This window comes from Cyphomyrmex costatus, unplaced genomic scaffold (genome assembly GCF_001594065.2).
Source record: "Cyphomyrmex costatus isolate MS0001 unplaced genomic scaffold, Ccosl1.0 scaffold41, whole genome shotgun sequence".
Lineage (NCBI taxonomy): Eukaryota > Metazoa > Arthropoda > Insecta > Hymenoptera > Formicidae > Cyphomyrmex > Cyphomyrmex costatus.
In genome coordinates, this window is record NW_017278318.1 from 309,943 (window position 1) to 328,045 (window position 18,103).

An 18,103-nucleotide genomic window follows, 5' to 3' on the forward strand; every position below is an offset into this window, starting at 1 on the left:
CTCTCTCTCTCTCTCTCGCTCATTTCTCCAAATTTATTTTAAGAAAAATTATCCATTCGAGAAGATTTCGTAAAATCCAGAATTACTGGAACAAGATAAAGAAACTATACAATACACAAATCACGAGATCTTGGATGGAGCATTGGAGTGACATTTAAGCATGAGAGATGGTGCGAGAAGGCATTTAAAGATGTCAGGCGTTAGGCCGTTAATACTTACTCCTTATTGTCAATCGTGGGAAATTTCCTGCGATTGTAAATAAAAATATTATTTTTATATGCTCACCGTAACAGCGGTTCGATTTCTTGTCGCCATAGTCAGTCACAATCGCGCAGAGAAGCTCTTATTTCCGTTGCAGGCACAAATCTCCTTTCCGTCGAGAAATAAGCCACCACAGGTCAGGTCTGTTTGAACTCTCGCGAGAAATTCTCAACGACTTCGTCGATTTGAATTTGTTCGGCTGGAGCCGGCGTAGAAAAGAGCAAATAAATGCGCGCCTGCGCAGCAGAGACGCCGCGTTTCCATTAGAACTGGTGCGCACTCAGTGCACTTTAAAACCGTTGTAACACTTGCTAATCTGAATGTAAAAGTGAGATATCTCAATTGATAAAATGCACAGTGTATATTTTATCAAATAACACAATAAAATATATTGAGGATTTCACAATTTAACTCGTTTCTGTATCTTTATTAAATATCTTTATGTCGATTTGAATAAAATGCGTTGAGTGCACACCAGTTCTGCTAATGAAAAACGTTATAAACATCCCCTCTCTGTGTCTCTCTCTCTCTCTCTCTCTCGATCGAGAGTCATCTCAGAATAATAAAACCCCTTTTAAAAAGTCTAAGTAGCTCATAAAAGTTGTCAAGGAATAAAGTGGCGGTTTTCTGCAACAAAAATAATCAAAAAATAATGGAGACTTGCGAGAAAGCGGACGCGTTCGAATTAATAAAGCTACTTTATTATGGAGTGTATTAAACACATGAAAAAAATAGAAATATAAATTGTCTTTTACTATATATAGAAGAGAAATTATTATCAATATTACTTTGTAATTATTTCATTATTCACTTGTATGTTTGCTTTTCAAAAGATTGTCTCTTATATCTTTAGGTATCTCCAAATATTTCGTATTTGTCTTATTTTTTAACAATTCTACTGTCATTCAATAGGAATAGTAGCAGTCATATTTTCTAATTTATGATTATCTATATATTTTAGATTGCGAATCCTTGCAAAAATTCCATATATATATACATACTGGTGCTTAAAAGAGTTTGTTGCTAGTGTAATTATTTATATATACACGATATTAGCGAAATATCGATTTCGTGTGTACATATAATATATCGATCAATTGTTCATCATAAAGATCGTCAGTCGCGTGGAAATAGTTCATATTTAATAAAGTGAGACAGACGTACTACACGTCTCTGACTCGCACAGCTGTTACTCTCACCTATCATCGCTTATCAGCTCATTGTTCTACGAACAGCTGATCGTAAGTCACGTTTCGTCGCATGTGATGCTTCCCGAAATTGTCAAATGTTTATGTACATACATACATAGTTTACAGTGATCTATTTTCATTTTTGCATTGAACATGTGAAATAAGATACGTGGAATTAATATAGTACGTGATTTATATATGTATATAAATTACTTGAAATGTGTAATTTCTTGTAACAGATGAGTTGATACCTTTGATACACCTTGACAAGTGTCAAAAAAAGAGATTATTTGCAAAATGTCTATCAATATAGACATAAAATTGAAACGCGCGAGCAAAATATATTACGAAGGGGTTAGTTCTTTTTTTCGTTTTTTACTCTGTTGTTATATTGTGGATACTTGAAATGAAAATTGAGGTTATTGTAGGAGGTAGTTGCAGGCCTAATACAGTTAAAAACTAATTCAGACGTCAAACATGATGGTATATTTCTCACTATGGAAGGCTCGGTGAATTTGCAGCTTAGCACCAAAAATGTCGGCATTTTCGAAGCATTTTATAATTCTGTTAAAGTAAGTATTTTCATGTATACATATATATATATATATACATACATAAATAATACAAAGGAACTGTTGAATTATTTGTTTTTTGAACATAATTTTTATGATGTTCTTTTAATGTAAATATAACAGAAACTAACTCTTTATTGTGTAAATCATATTTTTTCAGCCGATACAATTAGTACAATATACACTAGATGTTGCTCCATCTGGAAAGATTCCCAGTGGTAAGACGGAAATACCATTTGAATTGCCATTAAAGCCAAGAGGAAACAAATCTCTTTATGAAACATATCATGGTGTTTTTGTGAATATACAATACCTTATACGCTGTGATATAAAAAGAAGCTTCCTCGCGAAAGATGTCAGCAAGTCATTGGAGTTTATAGTCGAGGATAAAGCAAGCGCTAAGGTGGAGAAGGATCACAGTAAGATCGTGTTCTTTAAAATAATGCCAGAGTCTCTGCAAAATACTCGGGATAGGCCTAATATACCAAGATTTTGTATTTCGGGAAGATTAGATTCCTTGTATTGTAAACTCTCTGAGCCCCTGACAGGAGAAGTATGTGATTTTTATTTATTTATTATTAATATATGTTGAATATTGCACTTTTATCTATTATCTGTATATACAGGTAGTGATCGAACAGTGCGAGGCTGTTATAAAGTCTATAGAATTACAATTAGTCAGGGTAGAAACATGTGGATGTGCGGAAGGATACTCTAGAGATGGTAAAAATACAATTATGCGACGAATCCATGTAAAAATGGATACATTGCGGTAATTGTGATAACAAATCAAGATTGATATAGGTGTATTTTTGCAGCGACGGAGATACAAAATATACAAATTGGGGAGGGCAATATTTGTACAAATCTTGCTATTCCAATCTACATGATATTTCCAAGATTATTTACATGCCCCACTTTAAGCACAAGCAACTTCAAAGTTGGTAAGAATATTATTGCAGCAGTTTTCGCATTAAAACAAAAATGTGAATTACAGAGTTATAATTTAATATTTTTTGTTTCTAGAATTTGAAGTAAATCTTATTGTTGTGTTTGAAGATGATTATTTGGTCACTGAGAACTTTCCTATTATACTCTCACGATATTAAAAGTTACGGAAATAAAAACATTTTGTATAAAACAGTATATGCGTATATATATATATATATATATATTATATATATCTTTATCATAGAAAATATTTATTTAATTATTACATGTATATTTAAAAATGTAAATGAAAGATCTAAAAAAAATATCTTTCACATATACGCATTGATAGAAGAGTTCAATATAATCGAAGACTTGACTGGTAAAAAGGTTGTAAATGCTAAAAATGCTAATCACAGAAATGCTATTAAAAGATTTTTTTCTTGTATATACATTTTTGAAGCATTTGCAGTTTTTTTACGATGCTATTAATCTTGGCACATGGAGTCTAATTTTTTGAAAATGTGGCATTTGTAACCTTTTTTCTTTCATATCCAGACTTTCAATTTATAGTAATCAAATTGCATGAATTTATATTCTTATTCTTCTTCTATTCGAATCCTGCTTTCTGAATAAATAATCTATAGTATTTCTCTACTTGTTTGTTCTGCGTTAGTCCAACTGAGGCTAACAGCACGACGTAGCCGAGCACAAATGTCAGTAATTTGTGTTGTTTGAACCATGCCAGCAATCCCGTATTATCAGTAGTACTAAAGTAGTAAGATTTTTATAGCAATGATTGTGAGACTATGTACAGCTTAGTTAATGTTTATATTATGTACAACTTACCTAGTTGTATGGAGATCTTGAGTATAAACGAGCAAATAGCGTATCCTTACTAAATCGCTATTTGTCACTATGAAGTACTTGTCTGGTATTCTTCCACCAACTAAATCACTCAATGTATTTTGTGCGTTGTCTCCTGAAATATAAAACTATTGCAGAAACTTCCTTTTTAAACTTTCATATACTGTAAACTATTATCACTTCCACAGTTACATTATGCGCTTACTTGAATCTCCTCTCTTTATATCAGGATGATTAATAAGCTCACAGAGAGCTATACAGCTTATCTCGCTTCCAAGAAGACTACCTCCCCAACCATAACCCACAGGACTGTATGGTAAACTTACTCCTAATTCGCTTGAAAAATATATTCCTTTGCCAAACTCTGACCTCTGAAATAAGAAAATTAAGTTTATACTGATTTTTCATAATTTTAGCAATACAAAAAATATAAAATAACAAAAATAATTCCAGAGAGTTTAATTTAACATTAATTTACTGCACTTTGCACATGTTTTGCTGTAAACCATAGTGCACGATGGAATGGAAGTTTTCCAAACGGCTGCCGTGATACGCATAAAATGTCGAATGACCTTTAGCACTTGACTTCCATTTCTCTTCTGACACAGATTGTTTCGCACTTGCTATTTGAAATATAAGATTTGGTGCTGCAACCGGCACCTCTAATGGCACTTTCCTCAGTATAGAACTGTACTGTAATATAAATATTTATCTAAATATTTTTATACCATATTGTGGTGTAATTTTTTTAATTTTTGAAATCAGAAATTATGATAAGTATACTTACGCATTCTTTCTGCACACTTTTGATGTATGGATCTCTTAATCGTAGTAATACCCAATACAATAACTCTATTATTTCGCCATAATGTTCATAGACGTCTGTCTCAGCGAGTTCTTTGCATATCACAGGTAAAGGAGGGACTGATTCTATGGCTCGCCTCTGTAGAGAAAGGAATATCTCAGATAAATATTATATTCTTTTCTAAAAATATTAAGGATAATACCAATGCTTCGATATCCTTGCACTCGTTCTTGATATACATAGGTGGAAACGGTTTTAAACAACTATCATAACGGTAAGTGTTGGATGCGGCCACAAAAAGGGACCATTTTAAATCAGCAGCTCTTGGATCTTTCTCTAGTAAATGTTTCAGCGATGTTATTTTTCTTTCCACATCTTCTTCAGTTATCCCATTGTCTATCCGAGATGTATATAATATATCTAAGCCTGTTTTGGCTGCAGTCTTTTCTCCTAGAATTTCATATTGTACATTCTGTCTTGTTCTGATACCTTTAGATATCTCATGATTTTGATCAGAATGTGCCATTGTTTCATTTAACTTTTATACCTGTACAAAAATATTAATATATATTGTCATTTATATAGAAATAATAAAAATAAGAAAAAATAAAACATCATATTATTGATATATATTAATATGTAAATTTTGAATTATAAAACTGAAAACTTGTAAAGTTTTTATGCTTCTACAAGTAAGCATAAGAAAATTACATCTTAAAAATTATTAAAAGTATAGTATTATAACTTTCTTCCTTGCTTTTGTCAGATATCAAATATGTACCTTTCACTTAAAAATCTAAACATATACAGTTTGACCATATAAAATAAACCTGTTACACTTATTAAATTATAGTCTTGATTATCAAATACAAATACAGTCGAAATACATTATACTATCTTTAGAAAATAAGTGCGTAGTGACATAAACATACAACTTTTGATATAATTTTTTAAGTAATTTGTTGTTTTTTATGTATACATGCAGAACATGAGAAACTTTACTCTATTCGAAATTTTTTGCAATTCATTCTGTACATTATTAACTACAACTTAAAAAGTTTTAGTATCAAATACAGTAGAAATACATTATACTATCTTCAGATAATAAGTGCATAATGACATAATGCATAAACATTACCATTCACTATCAATTCCAAATTTCCGGGGCACTTACAAAAACGCAAAAAAAAACTCATTTCGAAACAAAGTGTAAACTCGAATCCAAGATAAACATACACGTGTCAGTAAAAGTTATTTACCATATATTAACGCGTTGACGCACGTTATTTTTATCTTTTCTGTTGCCTCAAATCGTCTTCACTAACATATTTGGATATTCATTTTAACAATGGCGAATGGTTAAATTATCGTGGAATTCACGATATTGCAAAAATAACGAGAGAATACATGACGCTTGACCGAGAACCATGTGATACTTGAGAATTTTTTAGGGACATTTAATTTCTTGCATGCACATGAATATCTAGTGATATTGCTAAAAGGCGCACATAGATGACGCGATACATCTTTTTTTTTTAAATTCTATCAGATTCTAATATATATAATTTACGTTGACTGTGTATCAGAGAAACTAAGCCTTTCTATTTTATTTTTTTATAATAAAAAAACCGTGTGTGATAAAATTTACTAACAGTAATAATTTAATAATTATATCGTATATATAATTACGAAAGCTGATGAACTTTATGATAATGTCTAGATGAAGTTGAAAGTAAGAGGGTAAAGAATAAAGTAAAATTTTTACAGCAACATTATAATAACACAAGTTTTGCTGTAAAAATATTTTGCAGAACGTTGCAAACAATTTTTAACTTAAAAAATTCAAATTGATATAAATTATCAATTAATATTTCAGATTAAGAATATAAATTTCTGGTAATTCCGATTTTTTAGCCATTACTTGTTATACAACGTCGAAAATCTCGCTCTTATTTTCTCTCCGATAAATTTAAAGATAGTACCGTGCGACATTATAAAATGATCTGTCATAAAAGATTATCTGTCTACGATCGATATACTCACAATGTCTAGCGTTCATCTTCCGAGACTTGATTTGCAATTTTATCACGCGCTAGAAACGATCGGTATTTAACGAGTCACGTGCTGTACGTGGGGGGGGGGGGGATTCACAAGAAATTTACCTCACAAAAAAACCGCGAACATGTTCCTAATGCTTTTTTTCGCGACTTGTGCCATATACATTCACCTTCCATTTGTTTTGTCGTCTTCGTTTGTTCCCTGTGGCTCGTTTCTCTACGCGCGAACGACTTCAAAATACGGCGAAAGGGGAAAAAGAAACACTAATTAGATGTAATGTACGCATGTACGTATATTTCTATGTATGTAGAATCCTTAATATCTCAACATTTATACGGGATCTAAAATCTACAACAGAAAAGTCGTAGAAAATTGACCAGTCACAGTTGATTATTCTTCTCCTATTCAACTGTGATTGGTTAATTTTCTACGACTTAAGACCGCTACGACTTCTATTGTAGACTCCGCATTAAAGAGCCGTGGCATATAATAAATCTGAAACAATTAAGACGTGTAGGCAATAAGCAAATCAAAGCATTTTGAATCGTTCTCTATTGAAATTGATATAAATTATCAACTAATATTTCGGATTAAGAATATAAATTTCAATTTTTTAGCTATTATTTGTTACAACGTCGAAAATCTCGCTCTTATTTTTTTATATATATATATATAATATATTATAATATTATATATACATATACATGTATATTATGGAAAACATATTATATATTAGAGATTTATTATAGTGTTTTTGAAACAAAGTAAAAATTACAACAGTAAGCAAATTCACTAGGTGTTGAATGATGAAGTTATACATATTCAATTCGCTCACTTTTGTAATTTTCACCTCAAGAACTATAATAATACGTTCCTGGTATGCGCATAAATATATATCATATGTTAAAACAGTTAAAACATTAATGAGTACACGTATACGAAACTATAGTTGCAAATTATATCCATGGTCGTATCCAAAATTTGTAATTGTGGGTCTTGATCGACGTTCGTGCACGTTAGAAAATTATTTAGAAATTTAGAAAAATAAGCGTAAACACTGATTATACAAACAATAAATTTAACAGAGAGTCAGTCACCAAAAGAATAAAACATCCAACTAAATAAATTAATACCAATAAAAGCAGGCACAGAGATTGTTCGTGTAAATTAATAGTTTTTATTTAAAAATATATTATATATAAATGTATAAACGTTTCGACTCTATAAGTTCGGATCTTCTTCAGTACAAAATTTGTTTATATAGACCGCGCAATTATATATTTATACCTCCATTAAGAAAAAGAAATGCAACAATGCTCACAATTACAAATTTTAGACAGTATATCGATATTATTGTCAGCTATCAGTTTCATTCTTTTTTTAAAGGAAAGTAATAAGACTGATGATATTTTAAGCCAATGTTAGAATAGCAATTATGTAACTTTTTTTTTTGAAGTCGGAAATGTAAAAAGTACGAGTAAATTTTTTTTTAGCACTAAAGATAAGGAAGAAATTTTTCATTTTTCATATTTCTGTCTTAGGAAAAAAAAAGTTACTCGAATTAGTCTGTTCGCGTTTTACTTGTACTTTTTGTACTTATATAGCTTTACTTTCTCTCGCTTCAACGTATAAATATATACTATTCAATAAAATTAAAGCATCATCTGTTCCACTCTACAAAAATAGGAAAATTTCGAAATAGAATAACTTCGTCAAAGATCATCGTATCGAGATTTTTAAAAAAGCATCTTAAATCTTGAAGAAAGTCTTTACTTTTCAGATCAGTATTTAAAAAAAAAACGATATTACTGATATATTTTATGAAATTACACAAACATAAATGAAGATGCGTTAAACCTCAAAATTTTCTACGAAATTTGAAAAATTCCACGGTGCGAATTAAAAATTGTGCACAAATGTTGTTTACTGCAATCGAAAGAGTAAATTTTTATCTTTAATTTGCTTTTTTTCGATCTCTCTGTACGATGATTTAATTGCGACAAAGTTATTCTACCTCGAAATTTTCCTATTTTTGTAGGGTGGAACAGGTGATTTAATTTTGTCGAGTGTAGTGTATATGAATATATATATTTCCTTTAAAATGCAAACAATTTTTGAGGATTTCAAACAATACAAATAGACTTATTATCGTTAAACATGTCTTTACGTATATTTATATTACTTCGGAAGGCATAATCTTTCTTCTTGATGTATCGTTTTACTTTGACTATCGTCTTATCATTTGACTGTTACGACATTGAAAGATTACAAAGATTACAGCATTTTATCATCATATGTATTTATTGACTGTTACACTAAAGAGGATCCAAATCAAGGATCAAAACGTCTTTTACTTAATATGTAATGTATATTAGATATTTCAAGAAGTTTAATTATTGCATTGACTATTCTTATATTACACCAAAAGAACTGCGGAGGTTTTTGCATATTAGGCATTTTACATTTTATTGGTTTATTCATGGAGAGCCGTATTTATTTTGTATTTAATTTTAATACTATAATATTATTTGAATTTGAATCTAATTAAAAAATGTTGAAAATGGAAGAATTTTGCTATGGTAAAAGATTACATTGAAGAAATTTCGTGTTTTTTTTTTGTCGGAACTACAAGTATATACGGTACAGGAATAACAATGCGATGTGATGTCCTTAAGATCTCTCTCTCTCTCTCTCTCTCTCTCTTTGTGCGAGATCGTGCGTTATGCATGCAGTCTGTATCACGGATTTTCGCGTGTGATCTCGAGGATTATGCATATAAATGTCGCGGTACGTCGAGGTTTCGTGTGAATACGCGTTTATTACTGGTTAGCACGAGAGACACGAGAGGCAGTTTAGCGCCCGTCTCGTGCGAATGACGTCGCGCCGCACCATGTCGACGAAATAGCGTATACCTCCTCGTTTATAAAATCTCAGTGATACGAATTTCTCAAAGAAATTCCGTCGCGCGTCGAGAAACACGCTAATCAAACGAACACGCGGGCACGAAAATGCATTTGAAACAAGAAAGAAAATAATAATTGATTTCAAGTCAAAGTGTGATGTAGTACACGTGAGATATCATCAACATTTTAAGTATCATGGATTTAGGCTAACATTTCCCTTACAGAAACTTATAATACTAAAAGGTATAATGATTGATTACGTACTTTAAATGAATATTAAAAACACCGTTGTTCAGTGAAAACTAAATTTTTTAATACTTTTTTTCTCAATGTTCCCAACATTGTCGAGATCTTTTTATCCTTATTGTTGCTCTACTAATAATATTCGTTCACTTTTAACGATTCTCAAGCTAATTTTTACTGTACAATTTAGCACTGACAAACGTCGAACGGGAAATGAATTGCCATATTTCGTCAGAACAATATGGTCGCGAATTTAGTCGTAGAAAAACTGTTTATCACATTCTTAAAATACTGGCTCTTTTTTTCCAAGGGTATAATGACTTCATAAATATTACCGCTATATTTAATTACATAAGATCGTGATATGTTAATGGCGCACTTTGTCCTCCATTACAAGCGGAAGGGTTACATTCGCCGCGGGGGAAACGTTGAAATAATCCCAGAGTCGCAGGGAGATATCGACTTAATCTTTCTATTCGAGCACGAAAGCGATTAATCCGCGATATAATGCATATTAAGTGCATTCTAAGTTTAAACGACACTTTAATTTTAGCGTGTAATAATTCCATACTACGCACTTACATTAAACTTTATCGTTCTTGTTGTATTTATTCAGGCATTCGAAACATAATATAAATTGATAGCTTCAAAATCACAATCATTTTAGAAAAGACCATAATAATTTCATTATATATATAAAACTTAATTTAAGTTCTTTTTAAAAAAATATACATTAACTATAAACTGTATGTTATTTTTATATTACAATTGTTTAACACACATTCGGAAAAGAGACTGTTTTAAGTGCTGCAATATTTAAAAGTGTAGCTAGATACAAATCTCAAAGTAATTTTGTTGAATCATTAAAATAGTTATACAACGTTATATTGATGTTAGAATATGTTAAAATTTTTTTGCGATATTATTGCTCATTATGCTTATAAGATTTCCATAACATGATTGTTTTTATAGTCCAACAAAATTATATTTTCAATTCTAGTTAAATTTTCAGATACTTCAGCAAAATGATTATTTATCTATGCGGATATTCAATCGATTAAGAGATAAATTAATTTTTTAGCAATATGAAATGTGATTCATCTGTACCACTTTGTACCTTTCTAAAACTTTTCATACAAAAGTCTCGAGTCGATTACCGATTAGATTTTTCATTGAAAAGTAACAGCATTTAGCTCAAAGAGGAGAAATACAGACGAACTAAGATATTTCACTGGAAACAATTCCTCCAGTTATTGTATCAAAATCGTCAATAGATTAAATGGAAGTTTAGTAGAGGTATTGATTGAATAGATATATTAGAATAAATTAAAGATTTTAACGAATCCATTGGCTCGTAGCCCTGTTCCTCTTTATTAGTTTTTAGTAGAGGTGCAGTTGATCTTCGTAAATTTCAAAGAATCGGGCAAGATCGCGGCGCCGCTTCGTAGACGATCGCTATCGCGCGCCGTCGCGCGCTATGAAAACCCGACCTGGTGTGTGCGGCCGTGGGATTTTTGCGACGCGGGCGTCGCGATTGGCCGGCCTGCGGCTCAATGTCACGCGGCTTCAAGGTAAACTATCGGTGACGTCAGGGTACGTCACTTAACAAGTGGGAGTGGATGGATAGATGTCGGCAGCCGCGGTGGTTCTCGCGAATCGCGCTCGGTATTTGTGGAAGTCCGTGCCGCCGCCGCCGCCGCCGCGACGCGATAATGCCGCGCGTTTCTTAGCGATATGTAGTGCTGTGGTGCGGTAGCAGCAGTGGCGTCGACCGACTCGTCGCACGTGTTTCACCGCGCGTGGAAAATCACCGAAATACGTTCGCGCATGCCCGACCGCCGATGACGTCACGAAATTTGTGCTTTTGATCAAGCAAGCACTCTCTCTCGCGGTGTGTATCTTTTTCTCTCTCCTGCCTCACCCTCCGCTTCTCTTTCCCCTCCCCCCCCCCCCCCCCCGTCATTCTTTGTCTTCGTCTCTCCCTCTCCCCTGCATTTTCCCGTCGTTACATTCTTTTTCTCCCTCTATCTCTCTCTCTCTCTTTCTCTCTTGTCCCCTCTCTTTCTGTTTTTTTTTTTTTTTCACTGGACGCACAATAATGTTACTGTGCAAAATCAAATAATCGCCGGGCCACGCGCACCCGACGGGGGAAAATCGTGTGGAAGCGGCTGGGACCGCCGACGGAAAAACTGTGAGTATCAATTGAGTCTTCCTTCGCCTGTTTACCTTTCAAAAGTCATCCGTCACACAGAGTAGTAGCCGTATAGCCTGTCGAACATGGCCTTCGCTTAAGCGCGCACACCCGCTCGCGCGCGCGCGCGATTGCGCGCATGTACACACACGTATTACCCGCGCGCCCACGCACACACGTTCCCCGCGTGCATGCGCGCAACGCGCAGCAGCCGAATGCACGCACACGCGTGCACGCGCATACGTCACGTCTCGACTCGGGCTTGGAGTCTCGGATTTCGATGGACCGCGAAACGGAGCGCGTGGAGAGAAGCAGAAAGAGAGAGAGAAAAAGAATCTTCCGAAAGTCTCTCGCGCGACAGGATGCGCCGGGATGTGTCGTCGCGAGATTTATTGATCCTCCTCGCGCGCGCGATGACATCGGATCGATGGTCGGCGAGAGAGAGAGAGAGAGAGAGAGATGACGCCGTTCGGCGATCTCGCGCGATTGTTGCGAGATCGCTGTCGCCGCAGAAACCGGTAGATCCGCGTTGCCGCGGAAAAGGGGTGGCGGGTGGGGGCGGCGGCGACGGCGGCGGCGGCGATGAATCCCGAGGGAAAAGCTGAAGTTGACGTCGTCGTGCAGCCATGCGCTCGGGAAGCGGATGTCAGGGGAATCCGGGGATTCTCGAGCCAGCTGATGCTCCTCCAATATGGAACTCGGACGCCGACGACGAGAAAGAAAAGGAAAAGAGAGAAAGAGAGAGAGAGAGAGAGATATATCTCTCTGTCGCTCGCGAGCGAAATACGCCGGTCGGAAACGACACGTCCCGTCAAACCGCCGCCGATGAAATTTCGATGGAGGAGGAACCACGCCTTAGAGAGATATCCGTCGACGTTCAGTCGCTTCGACTGAGACGCGTTACGATCGTATTATTACTACTTATTACCTGCTTGTCGTCGTACGACGGGATGATTTATCGCCGACTGATTATTATCGTCGGTCGATTCTTCTATGCTATTTGCCAGTATTTTTTTTTTACACTATAATTGCACGGCATATTTAATCGGAAAACTCATTAATAGCGCGTGTGTGTGTGTGTGTGTGTGTGTGTGTGTGTGTATGTGTGTGGGAATGTGCAACGTGTATACGTTGCACGCGTGTGCGTAATTTCTCATAAATTTATTCGTTTAGTTAGTTTGCGAGGCAACGATATTGAATCTGTACTTTTTGTTTCTTTCAATCCAGCAGGAGCGATGACAATTGCGTACAATAGTAAGTGCGAGTGCACACAAATGTCAGCCGTGTGAATTAATTTTACGCGTGTTTCTCCCTTTTGTTTTCGTATGCACGGCAGACTTGGATCTCCGCGAATGCGACGACGTCGAATCCCGACTTTACGCCGTCTCGAAATAATTAAATCACACATCGGCTATTGATTCGCGCCGATTGAAAGGAACGCGTAAAATGTTTGTTGAACGTATCTCGATTCTCAGTCGCGTTCGCACATTTAGTGGAACACGGAGAGAAACGTGTACTCTATTTTTTTCCTTTTTTTTTTCGACAATGAAATTACATCGTAAATTCGCCCGTATTTTAAGTCGATAAAGACGACGTGGCCTCCACGATATCGAACCCCTATCGTGGTATCGTATGGTTGTTGTTAAATATTATAAAACACAAGAAAAAATTTGTGTCTCGCAATGCTCCGTTTTGTACCGCCATCTGCACCGAGCTGGATCCTGTTTTCGCAAAATCGCGACCGGTAATACAGAAATCTATGCGTCAACTGCAACTGCACTTTTATCTCTAATGCCGTGTCGATTTTATTGCGTTTGTGTTGTGATGTGCGTGATTAGATAGGATTTAGATCATATGAAAAAAATATTCAAAACTTGTTAAACTCCAGAACGTGTATTAACTTTAGAAATATAAATTAGAGAGACATAATTAAATATATTTATTTATTAAATACAGAGATTTTCAGGTTTTTTTTTTTCATACAAACATTAATAGTATGTTTTACGAGCAAAAATAAAAAAAAGTTATATAAATATAGTCCTAAATGTTTTATTAAAGAATTCTTACGAAAATGTACCAAGCTTGTATTGATATGGACGACACTTTGAAATGTAAACTTAGGTAAAATTGTTTCTCACATCATATTTTGCTTACAAGTTATTATATTCGTTACAATAATTGTTTAGTATATAGTGAAATATTTAATTCAATGTGTAGATATGGTAGAAAGAAGAGAGGAGCAACTTTCATTAGTTTATCGTTGCTTGTTCATTTTCCATATGTACGTATGTTATGTAAGTATGTTGCTACACGTTTGTAAAATATGAAAGAGAAAGAAAAAACGGGTCAACAATGATGAATGAAGCATTCGTATTCATTTGCGTTTTCTACGTAAATCTTAACCTTTTAACCGTTTTTTTTTTTTTTTGGATTAGTTAAAAAGATGCAATTGAAGTCGGAAAGACTAACGTTAAAAATTGATTGTTTAAATATGTTCATTTATGATATATGTATTGTTGTTACATATATAATTATTTGTTGTAGTACCTTTGAATATTGCACGAAGCAATTTACGAAAAAGGTCAGGTAAATTGACTGAATTTGTTGAGTAAATGGGACAACATAACAATTTTCCGATAGCAAAGTTAATTATCAATTTTATGATATTTTATGCATTACTTAATTATCTATTATTGTAACTGTGAATACATTGTTCCATATTCTTAAATGTCTTAATTATCCAATTAACTCTAAATGTTATAGGTTCGTATGATTTTTTTATATAATGTTAGCGTGGGAAAATACGATTAAGAAATGATAACAAGAATAAGTAATGACAGTTAGACGCCAAAGCAAGGTGTAATGTTAAAGAGACGCTGAAATCTTTCTATTCTTGAAAATCTCAAAACAACTTCCTTGCATAATTACGGGATAAATGCTTAATATTTTCGAAATCTCCAGGTTGCTGCGCTCCTCGTAAATAAGTTCCGAAACAGTAGATACAGTAAGCTTTAAGTCTTAATTAAGAAATTGACATCAGCAATCGTAGTCGATTATTCTTTTCAACATTTAACTGTGATTGATTAATTTCTTAAGGCTCACTACAATGTATTTCGGGACTAACGGGCGAATATGCGTGTATAATTAGAATTCGATTTTTCCATTTGTTTTTCAACCTCAAGTTCACCGTCATAATTTATTATTATTAAAACGCCCTGTATAGTATCTATAAAATTACACGCGAAGCCTCGATTTTATCACAAAGCTTTCGAATCTGCGTTTATTATTGCTGCTACTTCTCTGGTTTTCAGCCGGAGATTTCGAACGCTTTTCGAACGAATCCCTGGTTCTCTCCGGTAAATGGAATTTCCTTCGGAAAATTTGGAGAATAATTTTTGGACAACGGAGGGCCGTCGATCTTCAGCGAAATGTTATATTAGTCGAAAGGTGGTAATCTAACAATGGTTGTCTCATTTGTTGTATATTACTTAACATTTATCGTATCGTGAAAAATTTCGGCGAGAGAAGAGCATGTTTCATACGTGTTCGTATTTTTTTTCCCCTTTGTCACATTTTTTCGTCGTTGTAGGTGCGGAAAAGGCAGCGGCGTGCAAGACACGCGTTCGACTTTTTATGCGCGTTTCGGTAACCTTATCGCGGATGCCGGTTTATCGCGACATCTCGGCCAGCCGTGCTGGGGCGAGAGGAGGAGGGAAGGGTAAACCTAGACCTACACAACGTGTACATACAATAATACGTGCCACGCGACAATACGCGGTCCCCCGTATGACCTCACGCAGCACAAAGCGCGTCACAATGTGGGTCCCCGAGGCTATCCACAAGTGAACATGTGATGACCTAAACGTTGACTCGGTCTATTCTACTCGCGCGAGTGCGGCAAAACCGAGTTACTTACGAATTATTCGGCGGTCCGTCATCTTTAAGGTGCGCTCAGCCGCATTGTTGGCGAGTTCAAGATGTACCTTTAGATTTCGACGGTACATCGTTTCGAGAGTTGCGAGAGAACGATAGCATCTTACATCGGGATTACGTCAACCTATACGCATAAAGACAAGACAGACAAACGCGTCTGATGCGGAGGCAGAATCACTCGTAAAAATTATCTGGATCTGTTTTATACTCTCTGTGGAACATTTTTCTTGAAAACTGACACGAATGGTATCGATTCAATCTTAAAAGCATTTTTTATTGTGCGCAGTATTTATGAATTTATAGATTTTTGCGGACTGTTATACTCGCGTACAGGCAAATGTTCTGATTTCAAGTCTAAGCAAATATTTTATAATATTTTTACTTATATCGCTCGAAAGCACACTTACTCTATTTTACCAATATATAATTCATCTAGCGATGATTTGCAACTTGCATTATACTTATGTATGTCGTTTGATATATTTTTATTTTATATATAATACGAACTCATTGAGTATATAATATTGTTTAAATCAGAAAAGCAATAATCGATAAAAAATTAATTAAATTCCTCATCTTAAATATTTATATGAAAACAATTTTTTTTTTAATTTAAAAAAGTTAATTACGATTCTATATTTATTAGCTTGAAGAGTTAACTGTTATTTTGATTTAATTGGACATTAAAGATAAAATTGAAAGGTTAGATAAAAAAGTTGATTGATTAAATTAGAATTTTCTGCAAAATTAATTTGCAACTTTGTAAGAGAAAGGGAGAGATTTCATATAATCTTCAGTTATGGAAAATTCAAACTATACAATAATTAATTGTTGTCGATAATTGCAAAGATGCATCACAACATATCGAGTCCCTGAGAGAGAAATGTCACTTAAGGAGAATTAATACCCAAGAGGGCAATCGTAGTTATTACCATCGGATAAGTACTCAGCACTTGTAAGTATTCGACGATAAAAGCATATGGCAGCTACAATACAAAATCCGTGTTCAATTACATAGCTCTTAAACAATTTGTATGATATGTATAGCTGCAAGGAGCTAATCGTTGATATTTATGAAGTAGCATGTTTATATGTATGTATAGTAAAGTCGCCATAAGAATGGTATTAATAATCAATTAGATTACGGTTTTTATGCAATTGATTATTGCTCGTTGAATTCTGGCTATACGTGAATACGTAAATACCGATTTTGCATAAATGTAACACGATTAAAATGTAATGATATAATGACTTTTGAAGGTCACTTGATTAGCAACGCAAATTGCATATGAAAAATGTGTGAATATGTAAATATTATAAGAAAAAAAATGTAAAAATATGTCAACTGACGCGAAAGCATTTTTTTTTTTTAATGAAATATTACATACTTTTAGAAAATGTCATGTAAATTGTGACATAACTTAAAAAAAATATATGACAATATAAATACTCAGTAGAAAGAAAAAAATATTATATTATGTTTCCGATGAAGGAGTATTAAATTTATTTTATTGTTACAACGCAATATCTACAATAAAATATTTACATATTTTTTCTAATCTTATTTTCGTAACGCAATAATTTTTTTATTATACTATCGATCTATTAAGGACAGTATGATCGCGAAATATTTATTAGATCAACTGCGAGGTTAAGAATTGCACATTTGCAAATTCTTTATTGGCTTTTGATACTTTATCCGGTGCTGGTAGTCTCGCTGTCAATATTTGAAGCGCATCTAAATTTCGATTATGTAAGTAACGATTTCTATCGCGCCGTATAATTTGATTAATATGTTCTAGATTTGCGCAAATTTATACCTACATATTATCAATATTAATGTATGCATGCTCCAACATAGAGACTAGAGTTCTTTATTCACTTTAATAAGTAAGGCTGGCGCCATAAGAAACATCTATTACTTTGGCATCTTTTAGTGGTAGATCCTCATTGATATTGTACAGTGTGACATCAGCGATGTGACTAACGAATTCAGTATCGAACCTGATTTTCGCATATATTATGTATTACGAGATTCTTACTAATGCACAAGCGTTATACGAGATATTACAATGTATATATACAAATATTCGAATTGCAGTAACATAATATATATATATAAAATTATGTAATGATTACATAATGTATAA

The 18,103-nt window shown here is 34.0% G+C and overlaps 3 protein-coding genes across 7 annotated transcripts in view; 2 read left to right on the forward strand and 1 right to left on the reverse strand.

Annotated features, from left to right (window-relative positions):
- Positions 1-6,024, reverse strand: part of LOC108777135 (G2/mitotic-specific cyclin-B) — an 8,586-nt gene extending 2,562 nt beyond the window's left edge. The window contains exons 1-7 of the mRNA XM_018543947.1: positions 5,885-6,024; positions 4,828-5,172; positions 4,608-4,763; positions 4,304-4,513; positions 4,026-4,191; positions 3,803-3,935; positions 3,664-3,723 (exon numbers count right to left, since the gene is read on the reverse strand). Of these exons, the coding sequence (XP_018399449.1) occupies positions 3,664-3,723; positions 3,803-3,935; positions 4,026-4,191; positions 4,304-4,513; positions 4,608-4,763; positions 4,828-5,151 (1,049 nt within the window). The 5' untranslated portion in view covers positions 5,152-5,172; positions 5,885-6,024. The remainder of the gene's footprint in view (positions 1-3,663; positions 3,724-3,802; positions 3,936-4,025; positions 4,192-4,303; positions 4,514-4,607; positions 4,764-4,827; positions 5,173-5,884) is intronic.
- On the forward strand, positions 1,367-3,132 carry LOC108777124 (Down syndrome critical region protein 3 homolog). Of its 5 annotated transcripts, none has more exons than XM_018543928.1 (7): positions 1,367-1,502; positions 1,691-1,805; positions 1,880-2,023; positions 2,184-2,576; positions 2,650-2,746; positions 2,842-2,967; positions 3,050-3,132. In XM_018543928.1, the coding sequence occupies exons 2-7, from the start codon at positions 1,749-1,751 to the stop codon at positions 3,130-3,132; spliced, it is 900 nt and encodes a 299-aa protein (XP_018399430.1). In that variant the 5' UTR covers positions 1,367-1,502; positions 1,691-1,748. The 5 variants fall into 5 exon arrangements, with proteins under 5 accessions (XP_018399430.1, XP_018399431.1, XP_018399428.1 ...); XM_018543929.1 differs by having other exon boundaries at positions 2,184-2,442; positions 2,536-2,576; positions 2,842-3,073; XM_018543926.1 differs by having other exon boundaries at positions 2,842-3,073.
- Positions 6,025-11,821: 5,797 nt separating the features above from the next.
- The window catches only part of Mef2 (myocyte enhancer factor 2), a 67,933-nt gene continuing 61,651 nt past the window's right edge, over positions 11,822-18,103 (forward strand). The window contains exon 1 of the mRNA XM_018543941.1: positions 11,822-12,020. The gene's annotated coding sequence lies outside the window, so the exon portion shown is untranslated. The remainder of the gene's footprint in view (positions 12,021-18,103) is intronic.

Bases quoted from the DNA above. Each gene is read 5' to 3' on its own strand.
- LOC108777124 (XM_018543926.1), top strand. From the start codon at position 1,749: ATGTCTATCAATATAGACATAAAATTGAAACGCGCGAGCAAAATATAT. The intron at 2,024-2,183 runs GTAAGTATTTTC...ATATTTTTTCAG, and splicing joins CATTTTATAATTCTGTTAAA to CCGATACAATTAGTACAATA. The intron at 2,577-2,649 runs GTATGTGATTTT...CTGTATATACAG, and splicing joins CTGAGCCCCTGACAGGAGAA to GTAGTGATCGAACAGTGCGA.